General features: G+C 58.8%; 2 protein-coding genes across 3 annotated transcripts in view; both read right to left on the bottom strand.

Annotated features, from left to right (window-relative positions):
- Positions 1-861: 861 nt before the first annotated feature.
- On the bottom strand, positions 862-11,100 carry NADK (NAD kinase). Its single transcript, XM_049775805.1, has 11 exons — positions 11,062-11,100; positions 7,718-7,921; positions 7,061-7,144; positions 6,171-6,300; positions 5,966-6,074; positions 5,767-5,852; positions 5,593-5,695; positions 4,996-5,162; positions 4,659-4,916; positions 4,466-4,548; positions 862-1,778 (listed from the first exon to the last, which is right to left on the bottom strand). The coding sequence occupies exons 2-11, from the start codon at positions 7,885-7,887 to the stop codon at positions 1,628-1,630; spliced, it is 1,341 nt and encodes a 446-aa protein (XP_049631762.1). The 5' UTR covers positions 7,888-7,921; positions 11,062-11,100; the 3' UTR covers positions 862-1,627.
- A 1,535-nt stretch (positions 11,101-12,635) lies between these two features.
- GNB1 (G protein subunit beta 1) overlaps positions 12,636-17,505 on the bottom strand; it is a 73,145-nt gene continuing 68,275 nt past the window's right edge. The window contains exons 8-12 of one of the 2 annotated variants that reach the window (XM_049775428.1): positions 16,475-16,541; positions 15,334-15,535; positions 14,732-14,948; positions 14,050-14,165; positions 12,636-13,935 (exon numbers count right to left, since the gene is read on the bottom strand). In XM_049775428.1, the coding sequence (XP_049631385.1) occupies positions 14,059-14,165; positions 14,732-14,948; positions 15,334-15,535; positions 16,475-16,541 (593 nt within the window). In that variant the 3' untranslated portion in view covers positions 12,636-13,935; positions 14,050-14,058. Of the gene's footprint in view, positions 13,939-14,049; positions 14,166-14,731; positions 14,949-15,333; positions 15,536-16,474; positions 16,542-17,505 lie in introns of both variants that reach the window. The other variant, XM_049775427.1, reaches the window with a different exon arrangement.

The raw sequence follows: 17,505 nt of genomic DNA on the forward strand, positions 1-17,505 counted from the left end.
AACCCCTCAACACATCTGTGTGACCGAGCATTGCCCACCCATTCCTGACATCTGCAGGCCCTCCCATCTCCCTCCTGTATCAGCCACCCCGTTTGCAGATCCTGAGGGCAGCTCATATTTCATTGGATCTGAACAATGTGTCAGAAAGTGCCAGAGGCCTTGGAGGTTGGCAGCTGTGTCTTCTTAGCTGGCACCTCCTGTCCCATCAGTTCCAGGGCTGCTGGGGAATCAGGGCAGTTGGATCCTGTTGAGGTTCCTGAGCTGGAGCCACCGCCACCGCCACCCACTCCCCAGCATACCCCAGGTCTTTCTACGCCAAGCCTGAAGTTCCGGGCATGAAGTGTGGCAGTCACCACTACTGAGAAGCGAGACAGTGTGGGCAGACCAGGTTAGGCTCCTGCCCCCCAAGGGTGCCAGGGGAGCAGGTCCAGATTGGGATTACAATGCTCCTTCCTCGCCCAGCAAACCCACTGCCTGGGAGACAGACCCGACTGAAGGCAGCAGGTCGCTAACTCGGCGGTAAGGGGGGCCGAGTGCACAGCACAGCCTGCTGTGGGCACTGCACTAGGTGGCAGCTGCTTTTGGGGACCCCTGTGCCCTCTAGGGGCACTGCTGGGGACATGCGTGCAGGGCCCACCTCCCAGCCTGCTGGTCCGGAAAGCCAAACAAAGCAGCTCTTCACCACAGCTTTTTTTTTTTTTGGTTTTTGGGCCACACCCGCGGTGCTCAGGGGTTACTCCTGTCTGCTCAGAAATAGCTCCTGGCAGGCACGGGGGACCATATGGGACACCGGGATTCGAACCAATCACCTTTGGTCCTGGATCGGCTGCTTGCAAGGCAAACACTGCTGTTCACCACAGCTTTTAAACAAGTCTGTTTATTGAAAGAATCAGAAAATAGTGATAAAGCTTTTCAACATCGAACAAACTTTCGAGATATTGACAGTGTGGGCACAGAGTGCTGGGCCGTGGACGCACTGGGGGCCTGCGCACTTTCTGGGCGAGGTGCAGGCAGTGGTCGGCACGCTTGGAGTGGGGCTGGCTCTGCTGACCCCTGACCTGTCCACCCGAATCGGGCGAAGACAAGGGCCCTCCTGGGGCACCCTGCCTGCAGACCCAGGGTCACTGGTGGGTAAACCCGCCCGGCGGGGCCCACAGCAGCTCTGGAAATGTGGTCTCTGCTAGGCCCCAGGACACATGTGCAGACGTGTGCTCCGTGGGACGAAGGGAGCCCCAAATACCTAGCACCCGGAGAAGAGCATCACTGACCAACCAGCCTTCAGCACATTGCCTTTCCCAGGAGCCCTTGGGGCAAGCAGGCGGCAGCCATAGCCCCGGACCTGTCCACCTCAGATCGCTCTGGTGTCAAGTCCTTCAGCACCCCTCGAGTGGCACGAGGGGGGTGCAGGTTTGGGGTATCATCGTAGTGGTAGGAATTGAGGCTGAGTTTATTCTCCCACCACAGACAGCCCGAGCCCTCAGATTCAATAGACTGATTCAAAGAAAAGACTCTGGGGGGGTGGGGGGCACAGAAGCTGCAGCTCCTGCTGGCCTGACCCCTCACTTAGAAACGCAGAAAGTCAGATCTCAAGTGCTAAGGAGCCGCTGTGGAGATGGGCAGCCTCCAGCTAGGCCTCTTCCTCCTCCTCCTCCTCGAACTGCGACTGCTTCTTGCGCACGTTCCAGTGCAGACACTGGGCCAGGCTCTCGAACCAGTCGCTCACAGGGTCCCGCACGCAGATGGAGGGCAGTGGGTAGCAAGACGTGGTGATGCTGATGCTGGGAAGACAGCGGGCAGACTGGTGACCCTAGACCCTCAGACTTAAGGTGGGTGGGCTGTGTGGTGGCCCAAGCTGCAGTGTCAGACCAAAGGACGTGGCCTCCACAGCCTGTTATTCCCTGCACAACCGCTCCTCAGACTTGCCTCCTCACGTGGCGACCTCTGTGTAAGGAGCCCTAACCTAGAGCCCATGGCTAAGGGAGGGCACTAGGCTCAAAAAAGTCTTTGGGTGCCTGTACCCACAACTGCCAGAAGATGTTTAGGGTAAAGGCGATATTGACAGAGGTCGTGGCATGAATTCGCCCCTCTCATTTGAGACAGTTTTCTAGCATCCTAAGGACATCTCTGAGCCCCTCTACAGACCAAGACTTCTGTAAATCAAAACCGTTTCAGGGTGGCCAAGTAAATGTGCCGAGGCCTGGTTATTCCAGACCTTCCTTATCAGTAAAGGAATGCAATAGGGCAGTGATGGCTGCTAACCTTTTTGAGCCCGAGAGCCCAAACTGCCACACAAATCCAAAGAATTTCCTCAAAGTGCCAGCACGTCAATTAAACCTTAATAACAAGATTTTAGTATCTGAAACCACTTTATAAATTTTGTAAATTTATTAATTGTGGACCTTCCTACGTGCCAGTTGCAAGATCATCGTGTGCCACTGCTGGCACGCATGCCATAGGTTCGTCATCAAGGCTATAGGGGATAAGAATGTGAAAAGTGGGGCCAGAGAGATAGCATGGAGGTAGGGTGTTTGCCTTGCATGCTCAAGGGCGGTGGTTCGAATCCCAGCATCCCATGTGGTCCCTGAGCCTGCCAGGAGTGATTTCTGAGCCTAGAGCCAGGAGTAACCCCTGAGCACTGCCGGGTGGGACCCAAGAACAAAAACAAAAAAGAATGTGAAAAGTGGGGCCGGGCGGTGGCGCAAGAGGTAAGGTGCCTGCCTTGCCTGCGCTAGCCTTGGACGGACCACAGTTCGATCCCCCGGCGTGCCATATGGTCCCCCAAGCCAGGAGCAACTTCTGAGCGCATAGCCAGGAGTAACCCCTGAGCATTACCGAGTGTGGCCCAAAAAACCAAAAAAAAAAAAAAAAAAAAAAAAAAAAAAAGAATGTGAAAAGTATTGATGAATCAGAGCATCGGCCCTGAGCTGTCTTTTTTTTTGGTTTTTGGGTCATACCCGGCCACGCTCATGGGTTACTCCTGGCTCTAGGCTCAGAAATCGCTCCAGGCAAGCTCAGGGGACCATATGGGATGCCGGGATTTGAACCATCAACCTTCTGCATGAAAAGCAAACGCCTTACTGCCATGCTATTTCTCCGGACCCCTGGCCACTTGGTTTTAAAGATAATCTTTTGCGTTGTGTGCACGAGTCAGAGAGAGCACAGCGGTAGGGCGTTTGTTTGCCTTGCATGCAGCTGACCCGGGTTTGATTCCCAGCATCCCATATGGTCCCCTAAGCCTGCTGTGATTTCTGAGCGCAGAGCCAGGGGTAACCTCTCTGTGCTGCTTGGTGTGGCCCAAAAACCAAAACCAAAACCAAAAAAAAAAAAAAAAATACCCTATGCATCAAAACTACACCCAATTTAGGCATGCAGTAAACAGCTGCACAAAAGTCCCCCTTCCCCCCAAAAAGAGGAACTGGGCATTCAAGTCACAAAGTAGATTCAGCAGACTTAGAAGACTTTGGGAAATTACAGGACTGTTAACTCCTAGGCCAAAAATAAGTCTCTGGCAAAAATCACTAAGTACTGTGATCACTGAATTCAAGAGGATATCCATGAATCCTATAGAATGTTTTGATGATTCCACCTCACAGAAGGCTCGTTTTCCTGTTGTGCAAACGATGGGTCACCTCCTCCTTCCTTGCTAACTCAGCATGACTTGCTAAAGTAAATGTATAAAAACCCCGAGACACTCTTTTGTGTGTGTGTGTTGGGTCACACCCAGCGGCACTCAAGGGTTACTCCTGGATCTGTGCTCAGAAATCATTCTTGGGGCCTGGAGAGATAGCACAGTGGCATTTGCCTTGCAAGCAGCCGATCCAGGACCAAAGGTGGTTGGTTCGAATCCCGGTGTCCCATATGGTCCCCCGTGCCTACCAGGAGCTATTTCTGAGCAGAGAGCCAGGAGTAACCCCTGAGCACCGCCGGGTGTGGCCCAAAAACCAAAAACTAAAAACTAAAAAAAAAAAAAAAGAAATCATTCTTGGCTGGCTCTGGGGACCATATGGGATGCCGGGATTCGAACCACTGTCCTGGATTGGCTGTATGCAGGCAAACATCCTATGGCTGTGCTATCTCACCTCTCTGGCTCTGCAACACTCTTTGAGTGAATAAACGGGCTAGAGCCAAACTTCTCTCCTAGTGTGTGGTCTAGTCACAATTCGCCAACTCTGGTGCCCTCTCTCCTAGAGCAAGTCACAGCTGTTTCTCTGTTCATTCAGCGCTCCTGCCCAGCCCGAGTGGCCCGTGACCACCTCAGACCTGCTTCCCCTGCCCACTGCCTTCCTCAACCTGTCCCATCACACCTGCCTCAACACTTGGCCCCTCAGACACGTCCCTTAAGTCTCTTTCTTCAGACCTGCCCCCCCACACCAACTCTCTCACCTGCCTCCTCTTGCCCTGTCATACCTGCATTGTATCCTCACACCTGTCACACCTCACCCTCGTCCCTGGCCCTGCCACACACCTGTCTCCATGGCGTATCTCCTGTCGCTTCCGTCCGTCAAAGGACACCCAAGCAGTGTTCCTTGCTTCTGGGGACAACATGATCTGAAAAGGTCGAGCAGAACAAGTGTGGGCGCTCGGCTGCCGGGGACTATGTTTACATACGTGGCCAGACGGGCCCAGGCGGGGACAGCCTAGTGGTGGTTCCAACCGACCTTAAGCTCCACACCGGCAGGGACCACGATGGGCCGGAAGGATAGCGAGTGCGGGCAGATGGGAGTGATCATGATGGCTGGCACGTTGGGGTGAATCATGGAGGCACCGGCAGCCGCCGCGTAAGCCGTGCTACCCGTGGGCGTAGACACGATCACACCGTCGCCCTGTACTGTGGTGATGAGGTGCCCATCCAGGTAGACGTCCACATTGGACAGATAGGAGGAGGGGCCCCTGTCGATCACCACCTCGTTCAGCACCTGAGCAGGGAAGCGAGAGGCTCAGGGATGCTGTCCAGCATCACTGGGCCCCTAGCTGTCCGAGGCGGAGCGTACGCACCTGGTACTGCATCACCTGCTTGCCCAGCTCCACATCCAGGGTGGCCGCCAGCGCCCTGTGATCACCAAGGTGCTCGCCCAGCCCATTGGAGACGGCTGCGGGCTTTGCCCTGAGCTCTTTCACCACACGGACCTTCAGGCGGCTCCGCAGAACCACTGCAGCATTCCCTGGGGATCCACAAGGGGAGTTCAGTCAGCAGGGCTTGGCCCACTTCCACCACGCAGGACCCTGTGATTCCCCCAGAATTTCGTTTTTTTTGTTTGTTTGTTTGTTTTTGTTTTTTTGGTTTTTTTTTTGGTTTTTGGGCCACACCCGGTAACGCTCAGGGGTTACTCCTGGTTATGCGCTCAGAGGTCGCTCCTGGCTTGGGGGACCATATGGGACGCCGGGGGATCGAACCGAGGGGATCGAACCTCGGTCCGTCCTAGGCTAGCGCAGGCAAGGCAGGCACCTTACCTCCAGCGCCACCGCCCGGCCCCTCCCCCAGAATTTCAAAGCCTCCTGCCGAGCGCAGTGTGAACCAAGGCAGCCAGGAAGTGCCTCGCATGGCCACAAGCGGCCGACGGGTAGTGCTAACGTGTAGGTAGGGTCACTCACCCTGGATGACCTGCATGACCTGTGGCTGGAAGTCATCGAAGCTGAAGGGCGTCAGGAAGCCCAGGGAGCCCAGGTGGAAGGCCATGACGGGGGGCACACTGCCCTGTGGGATGGGGGTGAGGGTCAGGCTCTTGACCGCACCCCGGACCCCCAGCCCCCTGGGGCTCCCCTCACCTGGAAGAGGGAGGAGGCGTAGAGCAGGGTGCCATCGCCGCCCAGGCAGATGATGAGGTCAATCTGGTTGGAAATGTCGTCGTAATCTGAGGACACAGGTGTGCGGGAGTGACGTGACCGCACCTACGCTTCCCGAGAGTGTCCCACAGCGCACAGCCCCGGGGAACCTGCCTTCTCGGGCAGCCCCGGGGGAACCTGCCTTCTCGGAAGGTGCAGAACTTCTTCTTCACTGGCCCAAAGTGGTCGTCGCTGACGATGGCGGGGTCCTCGAGCACTTTCTTCTCTACATACACGATCATGTCGTTCTCCTAGAGCGAGGTGACCTGGAGCATCCAGCCCGGCCCTGCCTGCGGCCCGGCTGTGCGTTCCCCACTCCTCCCAGCCTGGGCCTGGGCCTGGCATACCTCCGTCAGGTAGGCACACAGCTCCTTGAAGGGCTGCAGCAGGCTGGAGTCATGGAGCTTCTTCACCACCAGCACGCTCTTCGGGGGCTTGTTCCAGGCCAGCCGCTGGCTCGCAGGGTCCTGGATATGCCTTAAAGGAGAGGGGTGCTCAGCGGGTCTGGGCCTCCTCTGCCCTCCCAGCCACGAACAAGGCACCCCTCAACGACACCCGTCCTCCCCACTCTGAGCTTCGGGGATCTGGGGAGGCCACGCTGGAGAGACAGGGCAGCAGGGAGGGCGTCTGCCCGTGGCTGGCCCAAGTTCAATCCAATGGGGACCCCAGCCCACCACCTAGGAGTGATCCTCCATGAGTGCAGCCAGGAGTCTATCCTGCGCACAGCTGGGTGTGGTCTCCAAAAAAAAAAAAAAAAAAAAGGCCAGGGAGCAGGGCAGGGCAGTGAGTGTGTGTGTGGGTGGGGGACCAGCATACCCCTGACAATACACGAGACAGGGGTCACAAGTTGGGCGCCAACGGCACTCCCAGCCCCGCCACCCATGACTGGAGGTGTAGGTGGGTGCCGGTCACCCTGCGGGACTTCAGGGAGCAGCTCCCTGGGTGGGGTGAGGTCACTGGGTAGCGGCCACTGATCCCGGGCCAGCAGAGGTCACTGGTTAGCAGAACTCATGGGGAGGGGCCAAGGCACGCTAGTACAAACAGGAAACAGGTCCGGCCCCGCAGGGCAGCAGTGTCAGGGGCACAGGCAGGTGGCCCCTGTCCGGTCAGGAGGACAGACAGGAGCAGTACCCACACTCAGCCAACCCGTCCCCCCTCCCCCTCAGTCATCTGGAGTGTCCCGGAAGAACAAGCAAAGCCCCCGAACCCTAGTAAAGCCCAGCTTGGGCCAACTCACATGATGGCCTGGGGGTTCTGCAGCACACAGGCCTTTGGTCCAAACGTGGTCACTGGGCTGGGCCCGTGCAGCGACCGGGTCCTCCTGGGGGAGGGGAGCAGACGGCACCAGGGATCAGGGCCGGATACCAGCAACTGCCACCTGTCTGCCAACAGTCCCCGAACACTCTGCGCCTGGGGGAGGTTGTGGTCCTGTCCTGAGGGTGGTGGGACACTTGCCCACATGACCAGCAGCCGGAGTCCAACTCCAGGAAACGCTGCCCAGCTTGGCTTCCACCCCGTCACCAGCTCACACACGCCCCTCACGGAGCCTGCTCACACGCCCAGAACTTTCTTCGCAGCCACAGACAAGGCCCCCAACCGCCCCTATCCCTCGCTGGCCTGCGTGGCCCAGAGACATCCACAAGCACTCACCGCAGGACAGCCCCAGGAAGCGGAGTGGCCCCCTCAGGTTCCATCCCGCGCCTCGCCAGGCAGGCAGGCGGCTCTCAGGAGCTTACTCAAGCACGTTGTGCAAGAACCCGCACGGCTGGTGGCTGGGAGGGGCCGGGCCACACGGGTCCTGTGACCGCCCACCCCTGCACCCACGGCCCTGTGAGGTGAGGCAGCGGGACACTGGGGAGCCAGGGAGAGGCCTGGAGGGAGGGGCGGTGCCTACCTGAACTCCTTGGTGCCAGCAAGGGCGGGCGAGGCCGACAGACTGCGGCACTTGGGCCGGCCGCGCACAGGGTGGCCCAGAGCCCAGTCCTCGGCCCCATCGCAGGCGGAGCAGCGGTAGGCAGTGGCCGCACTCAGCTCTTTACTCCCGCTGAGCCGCTCTCGCTCCATCTCTGCAGCCGACGTTTGGGAGCTCAGGGGAGACCTTGAGGGATAAAATGGGGGTCAGCATGGATAGGGAGACAACCCAAGGCCCTGATCCCACAGAACTGGGCCAGATCCCCAGTACCCAAGAGGCCCAGCACCACTAGGGGTCAGTCCTGAGCACAGAGTCAGGAACAGCCCCCTGCACCCCACCCTCCCTCCGCCCCTACAATGAGCCTAGAAGAGGTTAGTGAGGCCCCGAGACTCCAAGCACCACTCCAAATTGCCTTTGTTTGTTTGTTTGGAGGATTTCGAGGCCTAGTTGGGGGCACTGGAGTACATCTGGTCTCCTGCCATCTCCCCACGGCCAGTTCCCAACAGGAAGGGGCGCTGGGGTCAGGGGAGGACAGGAGGCCCTTTCCTTCAGACGAATTTACTTAAGCAACAACGACCACAAAGCACGGAGGCTGGAGAAACGTATTTTCTGTTCAAAACAGTCAAAGCAGAAAAAAAAACAAATGGCTGTCTGAGTGTGGGGAGGCTCCGAGGGGATGCAGAGAGGCAGGGGTGGAGATACAGGGCCGGCACTGGCTTCGAGCGAAGTCTACGCTGCTATAAAAGGAAGAAACATGCCTCAGAAAAGCAGAAGAGGCGATAAAAATAGCCGCGAAACTGGAAAAAGCAGAGTTTGGAGAAGACGGAGACAAAGAACTTTTATTTTGGGGTTCATATGCATTTCCATCTGCGAGCCCTCACCTGCATTATGACACCCCCCATGGAGCAAAGTCCAGATCTCCAACCCAGCACTGCAGCTGGAGGGAAGGGGAGGGGCAGACCAGGGGCTCGAACCCATGACTGCCGCCCAGAGACCATTAGACTGTAAATTCACTGAGCTACACACAAGCTGAGAAACTGGGAACACAGAGCAGCTCACTCTCCCACGCTCTGTTTTTTTAGGCCATGCCTGTGGTGCTCAGGGATCACTTCTGGGTCAGTCAGCCACCTGCCAGGCCCATGCCATCTAACAGCCTCAGAGGACAGGTGACCCGCTGTGGGCTGACCACACCGGCCTGGCGTCCCTGGGGGAGGTGTGGCTCCCGAGGGCTGAGGCGGCAGATCAGGTGCCCAGAAGCAGCAGATGGTGGCAGGAACAGGTCAGTCTGAAGCAGGTGACCCTGACCCAAATGCCAGCCACTTCACCAGGCAGCACCTGAGCACAGAGCTGAGGTGCCCTCGAGCATGTCTGGCGTGGCCCCAAGCGCAAAGCAAAAGCCACAGAATAGGAGAAGGGCAGACGGAGTGACACTGGACAGAAGAACCGCTTTCAACCCAACACACGCAAACCAGTGAAACTTGGGACCCAGCTCGGGACAGGCAGGGCTCAGACAGGGCAGGGGACAGACCATGGGCTGAAATCTCGGGCTGCCAGGAGCCCACGCTGTCTACCACGTCCCGTGCCATAACTGAGTGGCAGTGGCCCACACTCGGAGGTGCCTGGGACTGGCCCCGGGTGGGCTGCGGTCCCTGGCCCCCCTCCCCCCACCCCAGCTCAGACTTCTACGGCCACAGCGGCAGAGCGCTGGCCCTCAGCTACCAGACAGACACCAGGTACGGAGCAGAGGACCCAGAGGTCCGAGCAGGATCTGAGCTGTCTCTGCAATGGCCAAGTATGGAAGGCTCTAGGTAGGCGTGCCCCCCAACACCTCCTCCATGTGGTGGGCCAGTGACTTCCGGCCAAGACACAGGGGAGTGTGGGGCCCAGCACTGGAGGAGCCATCCAGCCTGAGAAGGGGGTGAGACAGAGCCTCGGGCCGGGCGGTGGCGCTAGAGGTAAGGTGTCCGCCTTGCCTGCGCTAGCCATGGACGGACCGCGGTTCAATCCCCCCGGCGTCCCATATGGTCCCCCAAGCCAGGAGCGACTTCTGAGCGCATAGCCAGGAGTAACCCCTGAGCGTCACCGGGTGTGGCCCAAAAACCAAAAAAAAAAAAGAGACAGAGCCTGCAGGAAACAAACATCTGCCGCCACAGTCCCTGGTGATGGCCGAATTCCATTCCCTTCTCCCCCTACCGGTCCCCACGCAAATGAACCAAGGAGGAGGATGCTGGACGCCAGCAATGTAGTTCCTTCTGGGCGTTCGGTCACCCACAGTCCTGGTGTCACATGTCCCTGTCTTTGCTGCCTGTCCTTGCTAAGGGACCCCACTGTCTACAGCACACACACGCTTTGTCCACTGAGCCGAGGGCTTCAGGGCCCAGGCGAAGTCAAAGTCGTGGGGAACACGCCCCAGCAAGCCTGGCCCTGAGAGCCGGAGCAGTAGGGCAAGGGAGGGGGGGCGCGTTTGCAAGCTGGTTGGCCCTCTGCAAGGCAAGTGCCCTACCCTCTGTAGCACCCACCCAACCCCCAGGACTCACTTTTTAATTTTTTTTCGAGTCATATCCAAGTGCTCACGGGTCTATACTGGTGGTTCTTGGGGGAACAGATGGGATGTGAGGAGCCAATCCAGGTCCGCAGAGCGCAAGGCCAATGCCCTAGCCTAGACCCTATCCTCTCCTCTGTGTTACTTATCGCTTTGGCCCCCAGGACTCATATCTCATTTAAATTTGGCCGGTATGTCTGGCATGCTCTGGGGCCACTCCCAGTGGTGATCAGGGGTCACTCCTGCTGGGCTCTAAGGGGTTTGTCAAGGGCAAATGTTTGTCAGGGGAATGTCCTACTGGATAAGCCTAAATGTCTTGCTGACTTACTTATTTCGGGGCCACACCTAGCGGTGCTCAGAGGACCTTGGGTGGTGCTGGGGACTGGACCTGGGCGGGCCAAGAGAAGCCGAGCACGCCGCCTTCCGCCCCAGGCCGTTCAGCTGCCGGGAAGGAAGGAGGAAACCGAACGGCCACAGAAACAGACTCCGAAGGAGAACAAGCCGCCCCGAGCCAGGCGGGTGCTGCTGCTAGGACCCGGGGACAGCGGAGCACTGGGCAGGGGGGACGGGAGGACGGGCACGCCAGCAAGCGCGCCCCGCAGAGCCCGGGGACCCCGGGGACGTCGACCACGAGCCGCGCGGGGCCGAGGGCAGGAAGGGGCCTGCGGGCAGTCAAGACGGTCGGGCAGGTCCGCGGAGACGCCAGTCGGCCCAGACCCGCGGGGCCCGGAGGCCACGTCGCCCGGACGGCCCGGGACCCGCTTCCCCGGCCCTCCCCACTCACCGCTGGCTCTGGCGGGCGCCCGCCGGGCCGCCCCCGGGCCGAGTCGCGACCCCCAGGGCCGCCGCGCCGCCGCCGCCGCTCGCCGTCCTCAGCCGGGCCCCGCCGCCGCGGCCGCCCCCCGCCCCATGGCCGCCCCTCGGGCCCGGACCGCGGCGCCGGCGCCGCCAGCGGAGATGCGTCCCAGTGCGCAGGCGCGCCCCGCCCCGCCCCGCGCAGGCGCCGTCCAAGGCGCTCCGCCCCCCGGCACGCAGGCGCCGCCGAGCAGCGCTGCTAAGTAGTGCGCAGGCGCGTCGCACCCACGCAGGCGCAGCTCAGAAGCGACGTCTCCCCGCCGCTCCCGTCCGCCCGCCCGCGCCGCCGCCGCACGGGCGCGTCCTGCCGCTAGCGCGCGCTGTCGAGCCGCGCCGCCGCCCAGGGCGCAGGCGCCGCTTCTGCTTCTGCTTCTGCGCCGGCGCCCTGCCCGCGCCCTCCGGCCCGCGCCCTCCGTCCCGCGCCGCTCCAGGGTCCCGCGGCAGCAGCCCCGCCCGGACTCGGGACGGACACCCACGCGGCCGCGTCCCTGGAGCGGCCCCGGCTTCGGACACGGGACGGCGCCAGGAGCTGGCCACCGCGCGCGGAGGGCCTCTTCCTCCCGCGTTCCAGGCCAGCGCCCCGGCCACCGACCAACACCGACCCGTCGCCTTTCCCGGTGCCCGGCAGCGCCTGGAAATGAAATGGCACCCTTGCTCCCCGGCCCCGTTCCCCGCCTCCCGCCTGCAGCGCCGAGACACGGGCAGGCGCCCTGGAAGCCCCTGGGGCGGCCCCGCCAAGGGGAACTTGCACCTACCTCCCTGCCCCGGCCTCCTGCGGAGCTGCCCCTTCCAGACGAGGAAACGGCGCCCCGCCGTTGCACCCATTGTGCAACTCCTCCCGGCAGGCCCCGGGGCGGGCCGGCTCCACACCCAGCCACCGGGGCCACTGGGAGTGGACTCCCGGAGCGAGCTGCCGGGAGGGAAAGGCGGGGACGGCTCTGCAAAGGGGGTGCCGACACTTGTTGGCAAAGCTCTGGCCCCCAGCACCCAGGGTGGAGACGGGACGGCGGGGTGGCGTAGAGAGCCAACACTCACCCAGGGCTGAGTGCTCGGGCAGATGCTGGCCCGTCCACTGAGTGCCCTGGCCCTTCCCTTCCCACCTGCACTTGCGGGGCTGCGTTGGGGGCCGAGAGCAACAAGTCTCCCAGCCAAGTGCCAGATGCAGGGGAGCCCTGCAGAAAGGTGGGAACACCAGCTGTGCCCTGGCCTGGGCTCCGTGTGAAGTTAAGCACAGGCCTCTGGGAAGGGAGGCAGGGGAGCCATCAGGCAGGGGCAGGGGCGAGGCCCACCACTAGGCTCTTGGCTCAGAAGGCTGGCACAGCACTTTGGTCACTTGGTCCCTGGGTCTGGGGGCAGTTGGTAATGACTGGAGTGTGGAGGCCAGAGGAAGTAGGTGGTCATGAGCTGGAATCCAGGGAAACTGGCGTTTCTGGCTCAAGCAATTTGATGCAGCCGGGAGACAGGGGCCCCCGCCACCCCCCAAGAAGCAGCCGCACCAAGATCCCTCATGTCAAACTGCTTTATTACGTCTTAAATAACAGTACAGTTTTATATAGATTCTATCCGGCATCCAGCTTCCTTGAAGTACACTGACTTTAAAATTAAATACCAGAGTGAAAGGGACAGGGCGCAGAGCTACAGAGGGAGGGGTGGGGTGGGGATGCGACGGCTTGGGCGGTTCCTCCCTGCCAAGTCCAGCACAGTTCACAGACGGACAGAAGCCACTACTGTTGCTGCTAGGGAGAGGCCAGGGCTCCCGGGAGCGCCACCTGGTCTCCACACCCCTTCCCAGGGTCACCGGGACAGGGCTTGTCTGAAAGGAAAAGGAGGTGCTGCACAGGGCAGCTGTGGGTGAGCCGGGGTGGCTGCGGCCTACAGGGGGTTCAGAAAGGAAAGAACATCAAAGGACTGAGTCCTATATGCACTTGGAGCATTTCTACAGCATGCGATTCTAAGAATAAACCCACCCATATGGTAAATGATCCAATTTGTAAAATTTAACTTAGAAAGTGTGAGATTGTTATTTCCAAAACATTGATTTGTACATGGTTCCATACACAAGGACTGACAACCAAGCACAGGAAAGGCGCCTCCCTTCAAGGCAGAGGCTGGGGGGTGGGTAGGGACACCGCACCACCGAGTGTCAGGCTGTCCCTGTTCACTTCCTCTGACTGTGCAAGGAAGCCCCAGCAGAGACTGAAAGGGAAGCGTGTGGGGAGGTCGGAGAGACGGGGCTGGGCGCAGTGGGCACCAGCATACAGGACCCACAGGCCCGGCGTCTCCGGGACACTCGGCAGAGACCAGGCTATTGCAGCGAAGACCATAGGGCGGCTGCACTGGTTTCTCTGCTCACTACACAACAGAAAGGGTCTGTCTGCAAAAGGAAATACGGGGGCTCTGCCATACTCCCACACGACCTGGAGTGGAGACCCTCAAAGGCTATAAAGCCTTGGCTGTTAGCAGGAGCATCAGAGCAGGAGCGGGATCCCAGTCAGCTGACTAGTAGTAGAGAGGTGTGTCTCTCGCAAGCACACTCCGGCTACCTGCTGGTTAACATGTTTATTATAGTATTTCCTTTTCAATTCTTTCAAAACAAAAAGAAAACAAGACAATGGTCCCGGAAGGAATGCACAATTTTGAGTTGACAGCACAGAGATTCTTCTCGTCGTGGGAATTGTGCTCTTGGTTTCAGCAGTAAGTGGAGGAGAGGGCGGCCCTTCGGGAGTTGGAGGAAGAGCAGGTCGGCCACGTTAGTAGGGGTGGAAATGCTATCATTGACGCTTCGGGTCGTACGGTCCTCCAGCTGCTGTGTCAGAGGCAGAGAGGGGTGAGTGGGCAAGTCGCCAGGCAGGGCGCTCTCCCCACACCCAGACACTCACAGGGGAACTGCAACATGGGGCTGTGGCTACTCTCCTACCTGTGGGCCTCAGTTCCAGATCTTGAGGAAGCTGTCCCAGGACCCCGTGGCCACAGCCATCCCATCATCGGTCACACCGAGGCAGCTGACACGGTTGTCGTGCCCAGCCAAGACACCTGGAGGGACCACAGTACAGGAGTTACAGGGGCAGAGCAGGGAGAAAGAAAAGTTTCTGAGGAGGAGTGTGTGTGTGCATACACCTGCCTGTAGCAGGGAGGGGAATATGATGGATGGTGCTGGACAATCACCAGCCAGAACAATCTGCAATTCCCCCAGCATCTGAGGGCCACTTTGGGGAGCTGCTCAACTTCCCCCCTCCCAGGACAGCCAGGCTTGTTGAATGCCTAGTAGGCTTCATCCAAAGTGAGGCAATATGGCCATAACTAATGTAGGTCCCCCCTTTGGGACCAAGAAGAATCAGAGAACGTGACAGGAGAAAGATAAAGGAGAGGATGTGCAGAGATTAAGGCAGCAGGTTCAGATCCCTTAAATCCCCAAAGGCTTCCTAAGCCTCCCTCCCAAAGGCAATGAAGCTGGGGAAGAGAAGAGCAGGTAGGGTGCAACGCCTAGCAGGCATCCTTGAGCCTTGGGCAGACTCAACCCAGAGCATGTCAGATGGCCCGGGAGGGCACCCCCAGGCCCCGCAGGATGGTACTCATACTCCCACAGGACAGACGCTCACCTGCCCGGTCAGCCTTGAGTGCATCCCAGACGTTGCAATTGAAGTCGTCGTACCCTGCGAGGAGGAGGCGGCCACTCTTGGAGAAGGAGACGGAGGTGATGCCACAAATGATGTTGTCGTGGGAGTAAGTCATCAGCTCCTGGTCAGCGCGGAGGTCAAACAGCCTGCAGGTGGCGTCATCCGAGCCAGTGGCAAATGCATTGCCATTGGGAAAGAACTGGAAAGGAGGCAGGCACAGGAGTGGGCCAGCGGCCAACGAAACTAGGACTGCAGACCCACTGCAGGCAAGCACTGGCTGGAGACGAGCCAGGCTACGACCCCTAGTCCAGCCACGGGGAGGGGCCCCAGTCACAGGCTGCCACCACTGGCTAGGGGTCAAGAAAAAGGAATTTTCCAGCCTTGTGGGGCTTGGGGGAGAGGAGGTATGCTCAAAGTCAAACCACAGAGAACAGCAACAACCCCAGAAAGGAAGGGGACTGCTAGGATGCGGTTATGAAAGGCAGGGGCTGGTGGGACTTGGCAGAATGCAGGTTCTGGGCTGCTGATGAGACCCCTTTTTGAGGGCGGGGCTGGCAACCCTGCAACCATGCTGCCCAACTCACACAGATGGCGTTGATGTCCGACTCGTGACCGGTGAAGGTTTGCCGGCACATGCCTTCCCGCACATCCCAGAGTTTGGCCGAAGCGTCACAGGCCCCCGAGACAAAGAGTCTGGTGTCAGGAGCAAGGGACAGGCTCATGACGTCCCCGGTGTGGCCAGTGAAAGTGGTCGTCTGCTGGCCTGTCTCGATGTCCCACAAAGCACTGCAGTGGGGGCACAGGACAGGCCCAGTGAGGGGACACAGCATCTAAAGCCACAGGGATCCTCGATGTGTCCTTACAGGACACGGATGGCAACATCAGGGCCTCTGGTCTCAGGGGTGGGTAAAGACACACTACTAAATGGTAGAGTTTCAGGGGCCTGGCAGGGCCCAGAGAGCAACGTCTAGGATGGCCTTTCAATGCTCAGAGTTGGGCCCAATCTGGGGCTCCATCCAGGGGCTCCAGAAAAAATGCCAGTAGAGTGGAGACTCGGGCAGAAACCAGCTCAGAAGTGGCCACAAATCTAAGTTCAGCTTGGTCAGAGCATAAAAGTGCACACTGGAAGGGTGCCTGAGCACCCTGAGGCTGACTGAAGAGGTGGGACCCTCCCCCCAGTACTCACAGAGGCAACAGTGCCCGCCAGTGTTCGGCTTTAAGTCACCCAGTTCTGTCTCGAGAACAAGAAACCACATGTGGGCTGGAGACAGGACATTGGGGAGACATTTGCTTTGCATGCAATGCAGCTGGCCTGGGCTTGATCCCCAGCATCCTATGGCTGTATCTGAGTATCACCAGAAATGATCCCTGAGAGCAGAGCCACATGTGTAACCCCTTGCGCAGCACCAGGTGTGGCCCCATGAAACAAAATGAGATGGGAACCCACAAGGACCTCTAAGCTCGCCGAACGCACCACTGATCACCGTCAATCAGGAGCTTTGGAAAGTGTATGGAGCTGCCTCAGATTTGTGACCTGGCGTCTACGGTGAGGCCAATGGGAGGATAACTCGGCCTGTCTAGCACAGAGCTTCCCTCACAACATTCTAGACCGACTGGCAGATCAATGTGGGGAGGCCCATTTCCTGGGCTATGGACAGGGGCCAAGAAGCCAGACAATGATGGCAGGTACAGGCCTGGAGTCCATCCCGGGGCGCAGGAACTCACCAGGTGGTGTCTCCGGAGCTGGTGACGATCTGATTGTCATCCAGGAAGCGGCAGCAGGATAAGTAACCTGGCAAGGACAAAGCCCCTCCATGAGCCACCTCCTCTGTGGCATGACTATGAAGACTACATGGAGGCTACGGGCACACCTACAGGGTCTGCTGCAGTGACCCATATCAATCAATGATGGCATCTGATGATGGCCCACATGAATGTGCATGCATGTGCAGCAAGGTGGACATGGAGAAGGGGTGCTCGCCTGGGCATATTAAATTCTAATACCCAACCCTGACACACGGGGCATCTCGGAGTCCCCCAAGGCTGCCTGCAGCCAGCACAAACTACCCAATGGCCTGTTCAGGATGCCAGGACAGAAGGCCATCCCCAGTCGGCACATCCACATGGGCAGAAACTGGGCGGAGGGGTGGTCCGAAAAGGTTCTACAGAAAACGTCTCACAGAGGTGACATGAATGCTCAGCTCAGCTAGGAAAACCCAGAGGGTGGACAATGAGCAACAGGACTCACTCAAGCTTCTAAAGACAATGTGAGGTCGGGATCTGAGTCCCACCTGGATGCACAGGTAATGCAAGGCCAACTGACTGGATATTGAAAAGCCGGTGATGGATGGGTCTGAAGGGAGCCACAAGACATTTTTTTTTTCTTTTTTTTTTTTTTTTTTTTTTTGTGGTTTTTGGGTCACACCCGGCAGTGCTCAAGGGTTACTCCTGGCTCCATGCTCAGAAATTGCTCCTGGCAGGCACGGGGGACCATATGGGACGCTGGGATTCGAACCGATGACCTCTTGCATGAAAGGCAAATGCCTTACCTCCATGCTATCTCTCCAGCCCCACTTTTTTTTTTTTTTTTTTTTTTTTTTTTTTTTTTTTTTTTTTCAATCCCTACGACCACATATGGTACCCCAAGAACCATCTTGGGCACAGAGTCAGGAGTAAGCCCAGAGCATTACTGAGGTGTGTGCCCCATACAAAACAAAAATCTTTTTTTTTTTTTTTTTTTTTGGTGGTTTTTGGGT

The sequence above is a fragment of the Suncus etruscus genome, chromosome 6 (assembly GCF_024139225.1).
Source record: "Suncus etruscus isolate mSunEtr1 chromosome 6, mSunEtr1.pri.cur, whole genome shotgun sequence".
NCBI classification, from domain to species: Eukaryota; Metazoa; Chordata; class Mammalia; order Eulipotyphla; family Soricidae; genus Suncus; species Suncus etruscus.

Bases quoted from the DNA above. Each gene is read 5' to 3' on its own strand.
- NADK (XM_049775805.1), bottom strand. From the start codon at position 7,887: ATGGAGCGAGAGCGGCTCAGCGGGAGTAAAGAGCTGAGTGCGGCCACT. The intron at 5,163-5,592 runs GTGAGTGACCCT...GTGGATCCCCAG, and splicing joins GGTCATGCAGGTCATCCAGG to GGAATGCTGCAGTGGTTCTG. The intron at 4,917-4,995 runs GTGCGTACGCTC...TTCCCTGCTCAG, and splicing joins AGCAGGTGATGCAGTACCAG to GTGCTGAACGAGGTGGTGAT.